This window comes from Cupressus sempervirens, chromosome 9 (genome assembly GCF_028749045.1).
Source record: "Cupressus sempervirens isolate cs-2001-9-10 chromosome 9, ASM2874904v1, whole genome shotgun sequence".
Taxonomy (NCBI): Eukaryota; Viridiplantae; Streptophyta; class Pinopsida; order Cupressales; family Cupressaceae; genus Cupressus; species Cupressus sempervirens.
In genome coordinates, this window is record NC_143126.1 from 436,237,149 (window position 1) to 436,257,087 (window position 19,939).

Consider the following 19,939-nt stretch of genomic DNA (forward strand, 5'->3'; position numbering starts at 1 on the left):
TCTAAAATGGCGAACAATAAAGAACTCCAACCGGAATTCACAGTACAAAGAAAATAATCCAAATCACATACCAACAACTACCTACATGCCGCACATAAATACCCCTTCAGAGAAAAGACTCGAGAGTGTACAAAAGAGTGTCGACATGGCTAACACCTACAAATAATTAATATGATTTGCTCCTCTTTATTAATTAAATCATTTAATTAAATAAGTCCTTGTGATATTATTTAATTTTTAGGACCTTTTTAATTAATTAACCTAATTAAAATATTTTTAAATAATTGGGGACATTACAACAACTCCTTCAGGGGAAGCCACTAAAACATTAACCAAACGCCTCTGGCATATATCTAACCACCCATCACTCAATATAGTGCAACCTATTGCCTTCCACGAGGCTTTGATCTTAGCTAACTTTACGGTCACTCTGCCTTTGGACCTCTCTAAAACAGTTGTTCTGAAAGCCTCTGAAGATGGAGCTGTGTAACCTTTGCCAACTCTGTTGTTTTCACAATTGCATCATGGAAATAAGAATTCCTTGCCGAATTGAAAGGAATAGCACTTGTAAAAAATAATCAACCCGTGCATCATCCACCTCTTGTCTCTCTATTGGTCTCCAAGAGTTCTTTAATGATCCACTTTGTTTTATTGCACCTGTGCCTGTAGACTTGAGCAAACTAGAAGACGACACAGATGTGAACCTAGACACATGCTTTTGAATTTTGTTTTTTTTCGTATCTTTTTGCAGTCATCTTCACTCAAAAGGGTTAGTTCTCTTTCTATGTCAGCTACCATTTCATTAGTCACTTTTGGACATGCTCTAACCCCTCCTCCTATGCCCCCACTAATACCAAGTGGTCTCTTGCCCTTGTTAGACTTCCTGTAAAATCTTTCATACAATTAGTACAATAGAGTTTAGCACCATCTTTTGTCACATATTTCCATACTTCAAACTTCGAATTTTTGGGAGCCATTCAATCACAACTTGCATGATACAAAAGAAGATTAATATTTAAAATCATTCAATATTTTGTAAAGACATTAAAAGGAAACATAAGAAATAATTATTTCAAACTCTATAATGAAACTCATATTAACATCAAATCCCATTCTAACTAACTAGATACAAAAAATAACCCTTTTAAACTCTTATAAAAAAATTTAAAATATTCTTAAATTGATATATATTAACCTTAAAAAAAATCACTAAATCTAATGAAACAAAACCACTAAAGTGACTACTCTACATGTTGTAAAATATAAAAGAAAAACACAATAATTTTTCTATCTTTTTAATAACATTAGTTCTCATTTTATATACAAATTAAAAATATTAAATAAAATTTTATATAATATAAATAAAATTTTATATAATACAAATAAAATGATAATATTAATAATAAATCAAGATATTAACTATAATTGTTTTTAAGTTTACTTTTTAAAAAAATAATACATACAAATCTAAACAATTACAAAAATGAAATATTAAATGCTCACAAAAATAAATATAATATTTTATTAGAAATATTTTTATGTAATAATTCAAAATAAAAAAAAAATCAGTCTTTAATATCGATTGTTGTTTTATTATAAATATTTATATTTTATTATTATTTTACTATTTAACATCTTATTATTCCATATACAAATTTACATTAAAAAATGTTATACTATTTACTGGTTTAATTTATTACCATTATATTTATAATATCTACAGCCTTTTTTACTTTTAATATTTGCAATATAAAGAAAAGAAAGAAGATCAAACTTCTATTTATTTATATTATAACAGACTTAATGTTTATTGATTTTATATGACAAACAAATTAAACATATATTATATTATTAAAAAACCATAACGTAAAATGACCTAAAATTATGCAACCTAAAATAATAAATTATGAAATTCATTCGCCTACCTGAAAGTCTGAGTGGGAGTCTAAGTTGGAGTCTCGGGAAACAATAGTTGTAGTGGCCTCAGGAAATAGTGGTTGCAAGTTGCAACGGATCTAACAAGACTGAGAACCCTAGTCGTCGTCCTCAAAAAACACAGGTGTTGGTGGCTAGAAATATTGGGCATCGTCCTCCAAAACACTAGCTAGTGGCAGCAAAAAACAAGGGCAAAATAATCCCTCCACCCAACACGACCGCTCCAACAAAAATGATCAAAGGAAAATCCTGCTCACCGCTCAAAAACGATTGAAACAATAGTTGTAGTGGCGTCAGGAAACAGTGATTGCAAGTTGCAATGGATCTAACTAGACTGAGAACCCTAGTCGCCCTCCTCAAAAAAACTGGTTGTGGTGGCTAGAAATACTAGGCATTGTCCTCCAAAGCACTAGCTTGCGGTGGCGAAAAACAAGGGCAAAATGACCCCTCCAGGCAACACGACCACTGCAGCAAAAATGATCAAAGGAAAACCCTACTCACCACTCAAAAACAATTGCTTCAGCTAGCTTCGACCCTCAAAAACTCGTTGGTGTATTTATAGTGAAGTAAACCATTTATGTATATCATTTTTTGGCCGAAAGCCCTAAAACAACTGACAATAACAAAGTGCTTTTGCAAAATGACAATAGTTTTATGTGCCATACGAATTTAGGTCAAATTTTTATGTTTATTTTTTATTTTTTGGGGGTTTGCCGAATTTTGAATTTCAAGCCGAAAATTAGGCAAACCCTGTGACTTAGTATATATGTATGTATGTATATTGCTCAACTTAATATCTATTAATCGTGCGATGTGTTAATATTGAGTATCGACTTATCAAAACTGAGTATATACATTGTTGTATGTATAAATATATGTAATCAATTATGATTATTGATATGTGCATCTTCATTATAAGTATTGGCTTGCATTATGATGATCGAGTTGGCATACACCATCAATAATAATCGTTAACTCATCTTTAAACATAACAACGGTTATTAGATAATGTTATGAATTGATATCAATACACAATTTGCATATGGGACACATCTCATATAGAGATATGTTCCTACATGAATTATGTTCATGTAGGGGCATGCCTCTACGGAAGGTGCATCCCCTAATCCTCATAACATTATAAGTATTGATCACCTATGTATCTTAGAACGCACAAAAGAAAAGAATAGCACAATTACAAGTTAAATAAGCACGAATAGCATACCTCCTCAAGTTGGCAGAAAATTATCATACTTACTCAAATAAATTTCTTTTCTCATTATAGTTCTGCAATATTGTACTGATACCAATATTAGAATCTTTGTAAATCAAGAATAAATCAGATTGAGCCGTTATTCTACTTTACTATTATTGGATTAAGATCAATATACAATTGAAATAAAATTTATACTTTCCTACAATCTAAATCTGATTAAAACTTAACATGGTATCAAAGCCAATGTAAGGAAGATCCATATCTGATATATAAAGAAAACATCTAAACTGCCTTTAGAATTCTTTAAATATACAAAATGGCGATCAGCATCAGATTTGAAGATCGAATTGAAGGAGCCATGAAGCTATTAGTGGATGCTGTAAGAGATCATATAGTTCCAATTATATCAAAATTAGATATTGCAAACATGTTCACAACCTTAGAGAACACGTATGACATTAATTATACAAGTAGAGCTCTTTCCATGAAATGACAACAGTCATGTCAAGATGAACAAGGGTGAAATTATTACATCATACTTCATGAGAATAACAGAGTAAGAGATCAGTTGTCCACTATTGACCACACAATTCACACCAAGGAATTAACGACGTTGGCTCTCTATGAACTCAAATAAATTTGTGCTTTCGTCATAGTTCTGCAATATTGTATTGATACCAATATTAGAATCTTTGTAAATCAAGAATAAATCAGATTGAACCATTATTCTACTTACACTATTATTGGCTTGAGATCAATATACAATTAGAATAAAATTTATAACTTGCCTATAATCTAAATCTTATTAAAACTTAACATGGTATCATAGCCAGCCTAACCAAGATGCATATCAGATTTTTAAAGAGATCATCTAAGCTGCTGTTAGAATTCTTTAAATATACAAAATGGTGAACAGCATCAGACTTGAAGATTTAATTGAAGGAGATTCAAACTTTGCATCTTGGAAATTTACAATAATGCTTGTCATTAAATAACATGAGTTAATGTCACTTTTTGATTGTCATGTCCCCATTTTGGAGGCAATTTGATTTAATTAATTTAATTAATTAGGTTATCCAAAATAATAAATATTTTATGAGGATGACTAATTAATTATTTTAATTAAATAAATAAGTGGTATTAAGTTAATTATTTATAAAGTTATCAAATAAATAAATATTAAAAGGTAACTTTATATTTAATTAATTTAATAAAGTGACTTGAATTATAAAATATTTTATAAAGTCACTTAATAGATAAAATAAAATAATGTTCTAGAAGCTTCTGGAGAAAGTGGAGAGGAAAGAATAAATAGACACCCCGGGCTTCATTCTAATCATCCAGTTGTTTATTTCTCTCTTGACATCAAATTGTGATTCAGTCACATAGTCTATTGTGGAGCCAAGTGGTTTCAAATAGTCAATTGATCTTTGGGAACGAAAACTCCCTTGGATTAGCATAACTGAGGAAGTGAAATATCTTCTGAAGGGTTGCACATTTGGAGGTGAAACTTCAGTCACTTCAGCTAGGGCATCATTGAGCCTAAGGCCATTTTCAGCATTTCAGCATTTCAGGAGGCATTTTTAGCAGGGCCGAAATTATTGGAGGTCATTTCTAGCAGGTCCACAGGCTGAAAAAGCAAAAACCAAAAAAAAAGCAGACCTGAAAAAAGCAGGCAGAAAAAGCAATTAAAAAAAAGCAAGCCGAAAAAGCAGACCCGAAAAAAAAAGCAGCTCGAAAAAGTAATCCGAAAAAGCAGTTCGAAAAAGCAAAAATGGAAAAAGCAAATTCGGAAAAAAAGCAAGCAACAGGGGCAGCAGCTAGAGAGGCACGACTTGGGCACTTGAGGAGGTTATTTTCTATTCAGTGGTATTGCAATTCATCTATTTTCTAGGCAACTTCATATACCAAGTGTGATGTGTATTCTTCATAGTTGCCTTTCACTATAGAGTGCTGTTGTAACTGTCATTTCGTATCATACCTATCATTCATTAATAGATACATCATTCATTGTTGCATTTCTCACAATGGTATCAGCAATCCATGGCTTTAGTTGTATTTAATCATGCATGTGATTAGTGTACTGCTGTAGGGGAGTACTGAAGTTAGTATTGCATTAGTTTTCATTGGCAGCTGTAGGTGCATAATACTTTACCAGCAATCATCATATTTTGATATCTTTGTAAATGCCAAGAGTTTTGGCTAACTTAGTATGAATATTGTATTGGATACTCATTCTCAATCAAGGAGATACAATTGCTGGTCATTAATAGTTGTCCTTGAGCGTTAATATATCATTTTTTTATCAGCCAGTTAGCTTGCATACCAACTGTTTGTTAAAATACCAGTTGGTTGTAGGTGATCATTTTCATGATTAGAACTCATATATGCATTCATTATTGCCAAAATTAGTTGCATATTTATGTTAGGTCATCGTTTAGACAATTTGGAGAATTTTGTAAGCATTCTCTTTGAGGCAAATCCAAACAAGAACCACTGCAGCAATTTGAAAAGTTATATCAGTCAGAGGACCCTTGCTTGCAAAGTGTTTGACGAAATGTCAAACAATTGAAGTATAAAGATTTATGGTGTTGGAAGAAGTTATAACCTATTGGGGTTATTACATTGATCAAGAAAATTCTATACCTAGTGAAGACAGTGAGAAACATCAATGGATGAAAAACAATAACAAAGCCATGAAGATATTAGCGGATGTTGTAAATGGTCATATAGTTCCAATTAAATCAAAATTAGATATTGCATACGACATGTTCACAACCTTAAAAAACATGTATGACATAAATAATACAAGCAGAGCTCTTGCCTTGAAACGACAACTCCACCATGTCAAGATGAACAAAGGGTGAAACTACTACATCATACTTCATGAGAATAAAAGAGTTAAGCAAGGTCACCGGGAGACGGGGAGACTTTGAGGTCTCCGGTACTGGTACTGGTACCGGTACGGCAATTTTTCAAATAGGAGACGGGGGTACTTGGAGACGGCAATTTTTATTTATTTATTTTTTTTAAAAAATAAATTTTTAATAGTTTAAACTTAAAGAGTCTAATACTAAAAGTAAATACAAAATTTCAAAATTTCAAAATAGTAATACCGTAAGACTAAAAGACTAAAGTAAATAATAAATTAATAATACTAGTGTTGTCACATTAAAAATTAAAATAGATTCATAGAGTCAAACTGTCAAAGATTATAATAATAATAAGCGGTCAGATACAGAAGTATATTACTGAAATAGATTTTAAAACCTGACAAATTGGCATTGCTACAAAAAATTTGTGAAAATTATTGAATTATTCAACATTGATGCATGCATAGAGACACACTTAGGATTTCTATTTTCTAACTAAGGATTGCTTAGTTTAAAAGGGAGTAAATCATTTTGTAATAGTGTTTTTTTTCCAGTTACACAGATTCAACTAACAAAGATTCCTATATTGGTACTAGGATATTGCCAACAGCAGATAAACAGGTACGAATAACAAATACGACTTATACATCAAACTGAAACATGATATCCTCTTGAAAAAACAGAAATATGGGACCAAATACATTCATGTTAACATACATAAAACCTCTAGTCTATCACTGTTATCGCTGAGTCTTTATCAGCAAATAGATGCTTGGTTTTCATGAGGAGTAATACTATTATCAAGCATTTGCATATCAGATTTCTGTAACATACGTAATACTATCTTCTAATGCACTAACAACAGTTTTTGCACCCTAATTCCTCAGCCGCATAAATTTATGTGATTTGGGATCTTTACTACAATCCTGTACAGCTTCCAATATGTTGTCTTAGACTTGTATCGTGTTCCTGTAGGTGACATATATCACCAAGCAGTTGTTACGGAATTCATATAGTACCTTAGATTTTTGCATTAAAAACATTTAAATGAGGGCTAAAATATATAAGATTATTTAATATTATATTTTACATTTATATTTTATCAGGAGACTTCGAGGAGACTTCACTTTTTGGATTAGGAGACGGGGAGACTTCAGGAGACTTCGTCATGAAGTCTCCAACCTTTTTTGAGGTCTCCGGAGACGCGAAAAGTCTCCGAGACGCGTCTCGGTCTCCGAGACGCCACTTTTAGGGGGGAGACGGGTCTCCTGGTAACCATGGAGTTAAGAGATCAGCTGTCCACTATTGGCCACACAATTGACAAAGGGACTAACAATGCTGGCTCTCTATAGACTTCCTACATTTTGCACTTAATTGTCACACACAAACTACAAATTTAATCCTAGGTCATCAACAAAAATAACCAAGTATTTTCAACCCATCTACATAAAGAAATGAAGACATTAACCATAACTTTTCATCACCTAAGCACTTGCATACTTACCATAACAATCACTAATCACAAATCATAATCCGTTATAAGCCTTACATCTCATACAATCATTACTTAGTTAAACTTGTGCTTGGATTCATAACCCTGCATATGATTAGAACAAAATATCATATCAAAAATGCTCTCTACAAAAAGTTTCTCATGATCAAAGAAAAGAGATCATATCATTTGGTGTACAAGACCGGCAATCTAAAGATATACCTATTAAGGGTAAAGAGATCATCAAAACAAACTGTTTCATCATAACATTTACCAAGTAAGCTAGGCAAGGATTTCATGAAAAAAAAAATCAAAATGATAAAAGGCTAAAAATAAACAGCGGACAACATAGAAAGCCTTCAAAACTTTCCAAGTACTCACCTATCTCCCAAGTATTGACTAGTTATTTTGTCAGTAGAGTAAATTGCCTATTTACTCATCAAGCCGAGTTTTGCCAGATTTTGGCAAGTTTCAACTGAGCTTTGCTAATTTCTGCAAACTTTTTGACAAGTTTTAGTGATCCTTAACAAGTTTGGGTGCAAACTCCTGTGCTTTGCCCAGTTCATGAATTGAAGTATTGTTTTAAACTACAAGTCACCAAGCCCAAGTCAAGATTGGGTGCCAAAATGCAAGTTTCAAAACTTGGACTGTATAATGTGCTTGAGTACACTATAGAAAAATTATTTTACTCATCTTAGTAATACACTATTATCCACACTTTTTTCTAAATCATAAAAGTCAAACACCTCAAAAAGTATAAATTCTGATGATGTACTCATAAAATGAGCACAGGAAAAAATGAAAACTGCTATTCAATAATGATAGTTGTTGTAAATTTAAGCATATGTGATATCATAGCACCTATAATCTACATTTATATTACAAACTACAATGTTTTGTGAATAATTTTCAAGTAATCTATATTTTTTACAATTACAACTCTAATAGATTGCTTCAAAGAAGACAAGTAGAAAAACTTATTTATAATATATTCCATAGCAATAAAGGAATGTAGTTAGAGATCACACCAACCACATTTCTGCATTCTGTACATATGCTGGATATACAGCAAGTCGGGGAATCAGCACTTTCCCTGCCTCGATAGTAGCTTCAGCCAAATAGTGTATATGCGGCCAAGGAGCCTGCAATACAGACAACACGGTTTTATAAAATCTGTCTGATATATATATATATATAAGAATTTAACATCGCAATAACCAGGAATCATAACTGTAGACACTAATCTTAAAGACTGAATCATATAAGATGATCAAAAAGAATACATATATAGACAATCTATCAAACTGGTTGCACTTAAGTGGTTCCTGTCTTCACATTCTCTATGCTATGACACAACTCAATCCGAAAAAGTTACTGATGTAATTTTAACTAATTTTCATATAATCAAGGAATTGTGAATTTATATACCTAATACATTTCATGTCTTCTGTGATATATATATAATGCTTGCAAAAACCTACACATTTTTGTAACCAAATTTTTAGCCCTTCTTTTTCACCAATTCAACTATACGGCATTCTTTCAAACAGTTTGCTTGTTTGGTTTTGATATGGATGATTGTTTTCAAATTTGCAGCTAATATTTAATGCATGACTCTTGATCACAACTACAAAATAACACATGCAATTAAAGTTCCCATGGAAATAATAATGTTAACAACAGAGATTGAAGATTTGCAGAGATTTGCCAAACTGATTTTAAAAATTACATTTACATGCAAAGTTTTATGAGAGAATTCAATATACAACATGCACCATGGTGTTTAGTTCTCTCTATCAAATCCAATGTTCTGCTGTTCTTTCCTTAACAAGCAACCATAAAATGATATTGTCATATTCATTGTAAAACATAAAGCAGCAACAAACGTCACCAAATCCAAGCTTCAATGCTGGGGAATAGACTTCTGCATTAAAAGTGCAGGACAATTTCACTCTCCTAGTCCCTGATCTGCAGAAATGGCTCCAGAAGTCCTTATTAACATCAATAGAGGAATATGCATGTCCTTTACACATTTGAACAGCACTCAAAAATTGGTATCAATCTGCTGTGAAACTGGATATATATTCATCAGAAAACACATTGCAGTCAATGTATAAACTTCAGACATATATCCCTTAGTATGAGTAGCCACAAGGCTAAAGCTTGAGCTGATTCCCAATGTCACAGAGAATACAGTCATAATCTGGCTCGTATATGTTGACATTAATAATGCATTCAATTAATTTGTTGAAGTCTTCAAATCAAATTATTGCTAGACAGAGTGATGACACCATAATTTTACAGGCTTCAAAGCTAAGTTACTGAATTTGCACCCTGAACCCTCGAACCAGGTTCAGGTGCGAATTCGGTATGGGCTCTCCTAAGGGTTTGTGTTGGGTTCGCACAGGGTGCGCGCCCAGCACTGTGGGTACTTCCAGATTCATGGGTGGGCGTGCGAACTTGTGAATACACACAGTGTTGGGCATGCACATTTTGTGCGCCCAACATGAATTCGAGCAAACCCATGAGAACCCACGGCCTACAGTAAAAATAGTGAGCCCAAATTTGAGTTCAAAATGTTTTTTTATTATACTTATTCCTAACCCTAAAATGTTGTAATACTCAGCCATTAAAAATTCAGTAGACGATTTTTTTTATAATCCCTATGATGATTGATGAATATTGAATCATGTTTCATGAACTACATTTTATATTGTTATTAAGTAATTCAATGCAATGATTTTCATTAGAATCATGAACATAGATAAATAAACAAGTATTTAAATTTATAAGGTATTTTTTTAGCATCTGACATTGATCAATGATCAAGCATCATACTATGAAATGATTTGTATATTTCTCTTATTTGTTTGTATAGAAAGACACACACGTATCCATTGTACCAAAATGAAAAAAAAAAAAAAAAAACCCACACCCAAATACCATGTTCTTGTATCTGAACCAATCCCAAACCGAAACCGATAACTTGGCTTCAAAGCTATGCCAAAATCTGCTCCTCGATTAATAATTCATCTAACTCCTTGACTAATCTAATATCAATGTCCAACTCTAGCTATTATCGGCAACTGAACGGTAGTATTTAACATAATCATTCAATAGAAAAATAAGACCCCTGACCAGCACGAAAGAGCCAATCTTCACTCACCATTGCCTCAATAAAAGCTCAGGAAGTTGAGACCATTTGATCTCATTATTGCCTCAATAAAACTTAGTGAATTGGAAACATTTGTTCTCACCATTGCCTCAATAAAAGCTCAGTGAGTTGGGAACATATTTGTTCTTAGATCAGAAACTTAATTTCAGTCCAACATACAAAGGAACTCACACACAAGAGTGTCCAATAATCTTCAGAATGCCTTGAAATTACTAGATAGCTTATCATATGAGATAGAACCACTTGCGAATATAAATCTTCAATCTTCACTATTCTTCATGACCTGGCATTCAAGAAATTATCATACCAAGAAGATGAGGAGTTGCACTTGCACAGGAAGAAGAAATAATACACAACCCTTAAAACTTTATATTTCCCCTTTATTGATTTAATTCATTTCATGAGAGCCATGTTCAATTTTTTTCCCTGCCACGTAACATAGAGACCAATATTAAATAACTAACCTAACCAAACTTGAATCGGCCAACACTATGATTAATTTTGATGCTTGACCTCTTAAAATAAAGTCTTTGCAATAACTGCCCCAAGCATACAATCACTCACCAAGGGATATACAATATTATAATGTCACAATATGAAAACATTTGTCTCCTTATTACTCTGCAGTCAATTATAATATTACAATCATAAAGGTTTCAAAATCAAGGTTTTTTGAACCTTCAAATCATTGAAGATTTGATGGTTTTCTTTGCACATTCAAAAGATTTTCTAATGAGTGCGAGAATTTTCTTACTCAGAATTGTGTTTCTTGGAGGTGATGTTTGCCACACTCAAGGGTTGTCACATTTAATCATGGAAAGAGGGTTCTTTTCCAAAAGAAATATCATGGATAGAGAGTTTTCTGATTTTTCTTTCCACATTGAATTATGAGTGGACAGATTTTTAACTTTTTTCTCCAAGGGAAAGTTTTCAGTTTTTTGTTTTAATTGTCGTCATGCATTTTGTCATTACAAAATCTAGGTAACAGTTCAAAACTTTTTAATTGGGATAAGGGCTCCTTATTTTTTACCAATATTCCTGTGGAGAGTCAGAGAAGGATTGCTGGCATTCTAGACTCTGATATTGCAATGTTACCCTCCATTCATCTGGGCCTTCCCGTCCAACTGAAACCTGCAGATTCTTTTTGGGATGGTCTTGTTAATAAATTTAATAGAAAGTTGACTGGTTGGAAAGGGATTATCCATAGCCAAGCAGGTAAGGTTCAGCTTCTTAAGTCTACTCTTCAAAATCTTCCCACCTATGCTCTCAATCTTTTTCAGATTCCATCTAAATTTGCAGAAGGCATTGAGAGGATCTAGAAAAGATTTTTATGGTCAGGTGTTGACAACCACAGAAGGCTTCCCCTCATTTCATGGGGCAAAGTTTACCTCCTTAAAAACTTGGGGAGTTCAGGGTTGAGAAAGATCAGGTTGTTCAACCAAGCTTTATTGGCTAAACAGGTTTGGAGAGTTTTCCAAAGTTATGGGGCATGGAGCAAAATGTTTAACTCTAAATACCAGTTCAATAACCCCAACTTTAAGCAGTTTTTGTTCTCAAACGATATTCCCAAGGCCTCTTTCTTTTGGAATGGATTTCTAAAGGAGAGACATATTGCCTCCATGAAGGTCAAATGGAAACTGGGTAATGGGGAATCTATTCTCTTTTGGGAAGATAATCGGTTGCCTTCTAGTGTCCTAGAGAACATAGAGCTATTCAGAGATTGGAAGGATCAGTGTGGGACCAGATTTGGGACAAGCCTGGCAAATTATTGGAAGCAGGGTGACTGGGGTAATCTAGGTGAAATTTCTTCTAAGCTTCTGCCTCTTATGACTTTTCTCTCATTTGTTGTGTTAAACAACAAGTAGGACTCACTGGTTTGGGAAGCCATGGCCTCCAGTAATATCTCTGTGCATATGCTTATCAGGCAATTTTGGTGGAGCAGGGGGTTTCTCCTTGTTGGGCTAAGGCTTGGAACTCAGCTCTCATCCCTAAAATAAACTTTCTTTTTATGGATTCTTCTTCAAAAAAGAATTTTTACAATTGACAACTTATGTAAATGTGGTGTCTACATTCCCAATATGTGCATCCTTTTGTTGTTATGAGGCTAAATGTGTAATCCACCTCTTTATTCATTGTTCTCTTTTTAGAGAGATTTGGTCTCTTTTTCTGGGTAGGCTTAGTTTATCCTGGACTTTCCCTATTTGAATCATAGAATGTTTCTCGCAATGATCCTTTCCTTTTAATACATCTAAGGAATTCAAAAAAATTGTGGTCTCTCTCAATTCATTATATTTTTTGGGACATTTGGAAAGAGAGGAATGATAAAATCTTTAGAGATAAGGCTTCTCCTCCTAAGGTGGTCTACTCAAAAATTGAAAATGCCATTTTGGGGAACCTTAATGGTAAGCAGACCAGTATTCCTAGTCTAAGGATTGTTATTGAGAATATGCAGGAAAGGAATCCTTCTAATAAAAGGAGGTTGGAGAGTAGATGGTCTTTTCCTCTGGAGAATTGGTGCAAGGCGAGTTTTGATGGGGCAGCCAAGGGTAGGCCTGGGTTGGTTGGGTGCAAAGTAATAAGAAATCATTTTGGCCATTGCCTAGCAGCGGTGGCACTTGCCTTGGGAACCCAGACTAACCACTTTGTTGAGACTATGGCCGCCCTTCAGGTCACCAAATTGGCTAAAGATAATGGGGTTTCTAAGCTTTGGTTGGAGGGTGATACAATTAATATAGTTAAGTGTCTTAATGGGTCCTCTAGTCCCTCATGGACTACTGACAATATTATTAAGGAGACTATTGATATCCTTAGGTCCATGGATAATTACTATATATCACATGTATATAGGGCACTGAATATGGTTGTTGATTCGATTGTCAATGTGGTAGTGAAGTGTGATCATGAAAGATCCCTGATGGATCTCTGCTGCTAATCTGCTGTAGCCTTATTATATTTTTTCTTTTTAATTTTCCTTTTCCTGTTTATTAAAGTTTTCTTGCAGAACTAGACGGAAATGCAGAAGAGTTTGTTTGTTTTTGCGTTTTTGATGATTATTCAACATAGAAATGAGAAGGAGCAAATGATATGAAAAGAATCTGAAAATAAATAACAATATGCAGCAAAATCAGAATTGATACAAATCGTACCAGGCAGATCTCTGAATTATAGAGCCAAATAAAGGATCCAGTACATTTTACCTAACAATGATGCCAAACTGGCTAATGGAAAAGGACTGTGAACATGCAAACGTCTGCTGCTGATTATCGGACTCTCTATATTTCAAAGTGTTGCAAATGGCGGCTACTGCTGCAAGGCTTACTTTCCCATGTACCAATAATCGTGTCTAGCTAAACAATACTGCAGACCCAAGCTGAAATGGCATCCTCCTTCCCTAATAATAGCTGATACTACTGAAAATTCCAAGACCAAATACAACTGAGGGTTACGTCCCAGCCAATAAATACCTTGGGGTTTGCATCCCAGAATAAAATCGCCCAAGCAGAGCAAATTTGTAAACAAGTTTAAAATGCATAATATCAATGAGGAATGGCACCTCCATCTCCTTATAACCCCTTCCAAAGAAAATCGAACCCTAAAGTGACTCCAAAAGGCGTTGGGTTACAAAACTGATTTAAGTCTTATTTTAAAGTGGCAATGTTACTAAAAATGACCCTTTTTCTCCATAGACATAAATCCGTTCACTGAATCGCCCTAAGACCAAAGAGAAAGATTTAGAAAAGTTCAAGACCTTTCCAACGAGCTATCACACCAAGGGGTACGCATCCAAATGAGGTCAAAATTTCCCTTATTACTCCAAAATGGCTATTAACTTAGCCTTATTTAATTATTGAACGCTAACTTATGAAATATTAAAAATATAACCCAAATAGCTACAAAATGCCCAACTGACATCACAAACCATAAAATCATCCTGTCACCTATCTATGACTAAAGTCGGAAATCAAGGATCCACTGGCAGTCTCATCCCTAAAATCTAGGGATGCTCCTAAATTTTAGGAAACAAGCTCTATCCCTCTGAAACTGAACCCAAAGAGCAAACTCATGGAAACCCAACCCTGTGCATGATCATACCTCCTAAAAAGTAGGAATGAACCCCATAAATATAGGGACTGTCTCCTAAAAACAAGGAACGTCTCCCAACTGATCAATAGCTGCCAGAACACCAAGTCCCCAACACTGAATAACCATATTGGGTCTCTATCCAACCCTGTCAGCCTACAAGACCCCATAATAAGCTGACTCACATGTCTCTGCTAGACTGAGCTAGAGTGGGGACATGACAAATCAAAAGATGACATGGGAAGGTAATATGAATTTGCCTACGGACGTCATGTTGAGTAGTGATTATGACATCATTAATGGGAAGGAAAGAAGAATAAGTATTGCAAATGGAGGTAACCAGAAGTGACTGTTGATTACAAGGTGCCAGATGAGAAGAAAAGACGGGATATGTAATTATCTGTTTTATTTCGCATGCTTTCTAGGTGTTTTTGAGAGCCTTAGTGTTTATTCGTATAAATCATACTCTGGTTTTTTGTGTGAATATCATTTGCTATAGCTCTCTGGTGAGTAAGGAACAGAGAAAGAAAATGGGTAGTCAATGCAAACGATGGGAACCCCATAAAAGAGAAAAATGGAAAAGGGGCACAAAGGCTTGCGAGATCTTTGAGAGGGGCGCTTTGACCACTTTCATAAAGAGACTCCATGATGGGAATCCAAAAGTTACGTAGTTGTTTTTGAGGAAGTGGAATGAAGGAATGTTGAACATAGGTGGTCGAAATGTTACTATCAAAGAGGAACTCATTTCCAAAGTGACTGGCATTCCAATTGTGGGCAAGAAGTTCTACAGTGATCATAAATTTTTGCATGCTGCTATTGATGAGTTCCCAAGGAGCCAAACAAGAGTGATGCATTGGTCCAGCCAAAAGGTAAAACATGTTTTCAGCCTAACTACATTAAGAAGCTTAGGCGTTTTGTTCTTCGTGCCATTCTCTACTATGTTACTTCGAATGATAGATTCACTAGGGTATGTTCATACCACTTTTTAATTCTAAATCATTTTAGGCATGGTATAAAGATTTATATTTCCTTCTATCTGTATTCTTTGTTGAATATCATTATTAATGGCATGAGGGAAAGAAATTCTTTCCAACCCTCCCCTCCATGATGGTTAAATGTTGCTTATCTCTGAGCACATTAGGGATCACTCTGTAGGGAAATTTATTGAGGTGAAGGTGTGGCAGATGATGAAGAGAACTCAGAGGAGTCTCAGGGTTTTTCTAAAATTGAAGATAGTGGGGGCATGCATTCGGAGGATGATGATGCTACCAAAGTTAATGGTAAGGGAAAGGGGTCCACTTATAAGGCTCCTATGACTTCTGTTAAGAAAAATATGAAAGCTCCTCTGGGTAAGAAGCAAGTCAAGTATGTCAAGGCCAACAATGAGGGTTACTATGAAGAGGAAGATTTAGAGACTAATGTTGAGGAGGTGAGTTATAGCAAAAAAAACAATCGGAAAGGGATGGAGAAAACGCAGACCCTCAAAACCCTTGTGATCAATAAACATGCCAAAGTGGTTATCTCTTCTAATGAATATGATGAGGACGATGACAAAATGGAAACTCATGAATATGATGAGGACAATAAAGAAATGGAAACTGATAATGAAGAGGTGAGAACTAGCAAGAAAAGTCAGCCCTTAAGTAGAAAACGGAAAATGGAGAAAGGTGATGATGGAGTCAAAATGGTTTCAAATTCCCCTTTGAATCTCATTAAGGACCAATATAGGGATGTCTCTCTTGTTGAGCACGTCAATCAGGGAACTATTGTCACCCAGTCCAACCAAACTAAGGCTCCTACTGAAGTCTCCTGTAATGACCCTTACTATAAAGGCCACTGAAACCCTCAAACTGGACTTAGAAATTTTGTCAAACAATTGGCATGTAACCGAATAAGGCTGCAATATTACTAATTGTTGTACAACAAAACCTCAATATATGATGTCAATAATGTATGAACAACAATTCCAGATTATAACACTACCAATCTAAGAGATAGATGACAATATGAAACTCAAATGTGAAGTCCAATGCAATTCTGATTTTATGACAGCAAATAGAACTGATTACAATGAGAGACTGTCACAACTATGCACTTCTAACACATCAAGCTCTTGACAATGCAATGTTATGACATGAACAATAACCCAGTTCAGATTTGGAATGCAAATGACGAAACTTTTACAACAGTTATTAATGACTGGAAATAACTATTTATGCAATGACAGTGCTGACTGTTCTAATCCAGAACATGCAATATTTTGGCAATCAAAACTTCAGTTTGTGCACCTGGAATAGCTCCAATTTTGCCGGATATGAATGCTGAATTAATGCCACACGAAGACCTCACAATCTGCTCCAAAACAACTCACAAAATTGCTGCTGCTGCCTAACTGACAGGGTCGTACAGGTACAGCCTGGTACGGCTGCTAGATAAAAATATTGCAGCCTTTTTTGTCACTCCAAAAACAATAAATCTGGGCACCTAGGGTTGCTGAATAACCCCTTAAAATATGAAATTCATCCGTCAAGCCAATTAGGAGTTATGAGCAAAAACGTGGGTCCAAACCCTGGACTGGCAATCTGAAAATAATGCACAACTGTGTCTACAAACCCTGTTAATCAATCCACAAATGTTAGGGCACAACTGAAACCCTTATTCCAACCAAAGTAAACCCTTATAACTGAATCTCAATGAAGTCCAAATGAGATGGCTGAATTACCAACTCCTCAAATGCAACAATTTAGGTGATATTTCACGCCCTCAAAGTCGCCAATCCAAGGGAGTGATTCGTTCCCAAAGATCAAATAATTTGCAGACCCAAGAGACTACAAATTTGCTCCACAATGGAAGAAGTAGAAGAAATCTCAAATCCAAGCATGTCCAAAATGAGAGGCCCAGCCCTCTATTTATTCACTTTTCTAAGAAGTTCCTAGAACTTCTAGAAACATCCTTTATAAAATCTCATTATAATGCACTTTTTATAATAAAGTAATTTTATAAAATAAAAAGTGCAACTCAACTTAAAATTATAACATGTAGGCCCCAATAACACATAATAATAAAATATAACCTCTTAACACTTCTTCAAGAGCAAGATATGACCATCTGATCCGCACAATTGACTCTCTCTCCACACCATTTGCCTACGAGAGTCTGGAATAGGCAAAATCCATGATCAATGTCATGTCGAACTAAAGAGGGGACATTACATCTCCCTCACCTATTCCACAAATTCTAGAAGAATATGGATATGAACTCGATAAGGCTTGACATTGCTAGAAAAAAAATCAATATTATGGTTTGTGAGGTGGCTTCAGGTAAAATAAAACTCAAGGAACTTATTGATCCACCTATGTTGATTCTTAGTGACTATAGCAAAGAGGATAAGATGGAAGTCTTCAACAACACCAAAAATGGTATGTTCGACAATTACAAATCCATTAAATGTTTGTATCATTAGATCAGTGATTTGAATGACAGGTTACTTACACTAGAGGGAAGGATGGATAATGAAAGCAACCCTGAAATTGCTGAGAAGGCAAGCTTGGTAATGGGTTCTTTGATTGATATGGCAACTTACTACAAACTTGATGCCAAGGTGTTCGAATTGGACAATAAGGTGAATGGCATTGAGAGTGCTCTAAGATGCATAGCCGATCAAAGCTACAAAATCCTCAAGGCGTGCAATGAGCACATAAAATTTCTTATCAATAATTTGGAGAATGAGGTAAGGGAGAAGACCATCAGTACTGTTCCTGAGGATAAAGGGGGTGCTGCTAACAACAAGGATGGGCCTGATAAAAGGACTAGAGCCAGTACCAGAAAGATGGTTACAACTACCTCTACTGACATTAGCCAAATCAAAGATGTTGTGGGGAAGATGGACTAGTTAGACATTCAGCCTATGAATCTCCTCACGAATATGGGATAAGTTCCCTTTTGGTGTCCCAGTCATGTTTCTGTTTTCCTATGTTTTGTGATGGTTTGTTTGGTGTTGTCCTTTTATGGTTGGCTTTTGTTCGTCAGCTAGCTCTGTCTTCTTTGTGTCCTATTTTGCCTTGTGGGTTTAATGCTTAATCTTTAAATTACCTTGTACAGGGTTTCAAGGGCCCTTCAAAACCTATTTTTCTTAATCAAAACTAGTACGAAACTTTTTCAATTAAGTTTCGCATTTCTTTGAGATAATTCACTATTTAATTTGCCAAAATTGATCAAACAATTTTACCAATTCATATAATGAGTCCTTTTACTAAAAGCTCTCATCCAGTTTTTTCCATTCTTTCAGTTTATTAGCCGATGCTTGATTTTTTAGGCCTTTAAAGTCCCATTTGCAATTTTGAGTATTTGTTTAGAATGTTTGTCTTTTTGTTTCCTTCAAATCTCTTGCTTTCGACTTTCCCTTCGATTTGGTATCTCTTGGGGCTTCATCGGAGTTATTTTTCAAAAGATATCAAGGTTTAAGTGCCTAAAAAGTGGGTTCTCCAAGTTCAATTGCATATTAAAAATATTGGCCTTATATTATAATGTTGAGTTGCACATTTTGAAAAATATAACTTAAAATGACTTTATGTTCTGTTTTTAACTTACTTCATAACTTCAAATTTATCACTTAACTGATTGAAGTTATTATAGTGCACTTTATGTTAAAATTTGATGTTTTGTTGCTTTTAAATTTATCACTTAAGTGACTTTATGCACTTTATAGTCTAATTTTATGTTGAGAATTACTTTAATGTTTTATTTTAAAACATCTAAGTGAAATTTCATATATTTGCACATAATATGTGAAATATATAGTGTAAATATGTATTTGACCCCTTTAAGTGATATTTCAAATAGACATGTGCTAAATAGGAAACTTAAGTGATGCAACTCCATTACATGTAATATTTTTAGAAGAGTTATATGTAATGATTGTAGAGAACCCGATTTTGGCTTCAATATGTAAATGCATTGCAAATTTAAAATATGCAATCACTACTAAAGAACCTGATTTTGGCTTCAAGGTGGAGTTTTGCTCAAAATACATGCAAATCCATGACATGTAAATGCAGTGGGCTCTTCTAAACCGATTTTGGCCTATGGATGAGTTTCATGACTTTTCCTAGCACATTTTAAACTTGAATTTGAGTTTAATAAACCCGTTTGTGCCCTTGCATATAAAA

General features: G+C 34.5%; 1 protein-coding gene across 1 annotated transcript in view; it reads right to left on the minus strand.

The window, feature by feature from the left end:
- LOC149539170 (uncharacterized) overlaps window positions 1-19,939 on the minus strand; it is a 350,582-nt gene that overhangs the window by 173,211 nt on the left and 157,432 nt on the right. The window contains exon 5 of the mRNA XM_089800496.1: window positions 8,545-8,658. Coding sequence (XP_089656622.1) covers window positions 8,545-8,658 — 114 coding nt within the window. The remainder of the gene's footprint in view (window positions 1-8,544; window positions 8,659-19,939) is intronic.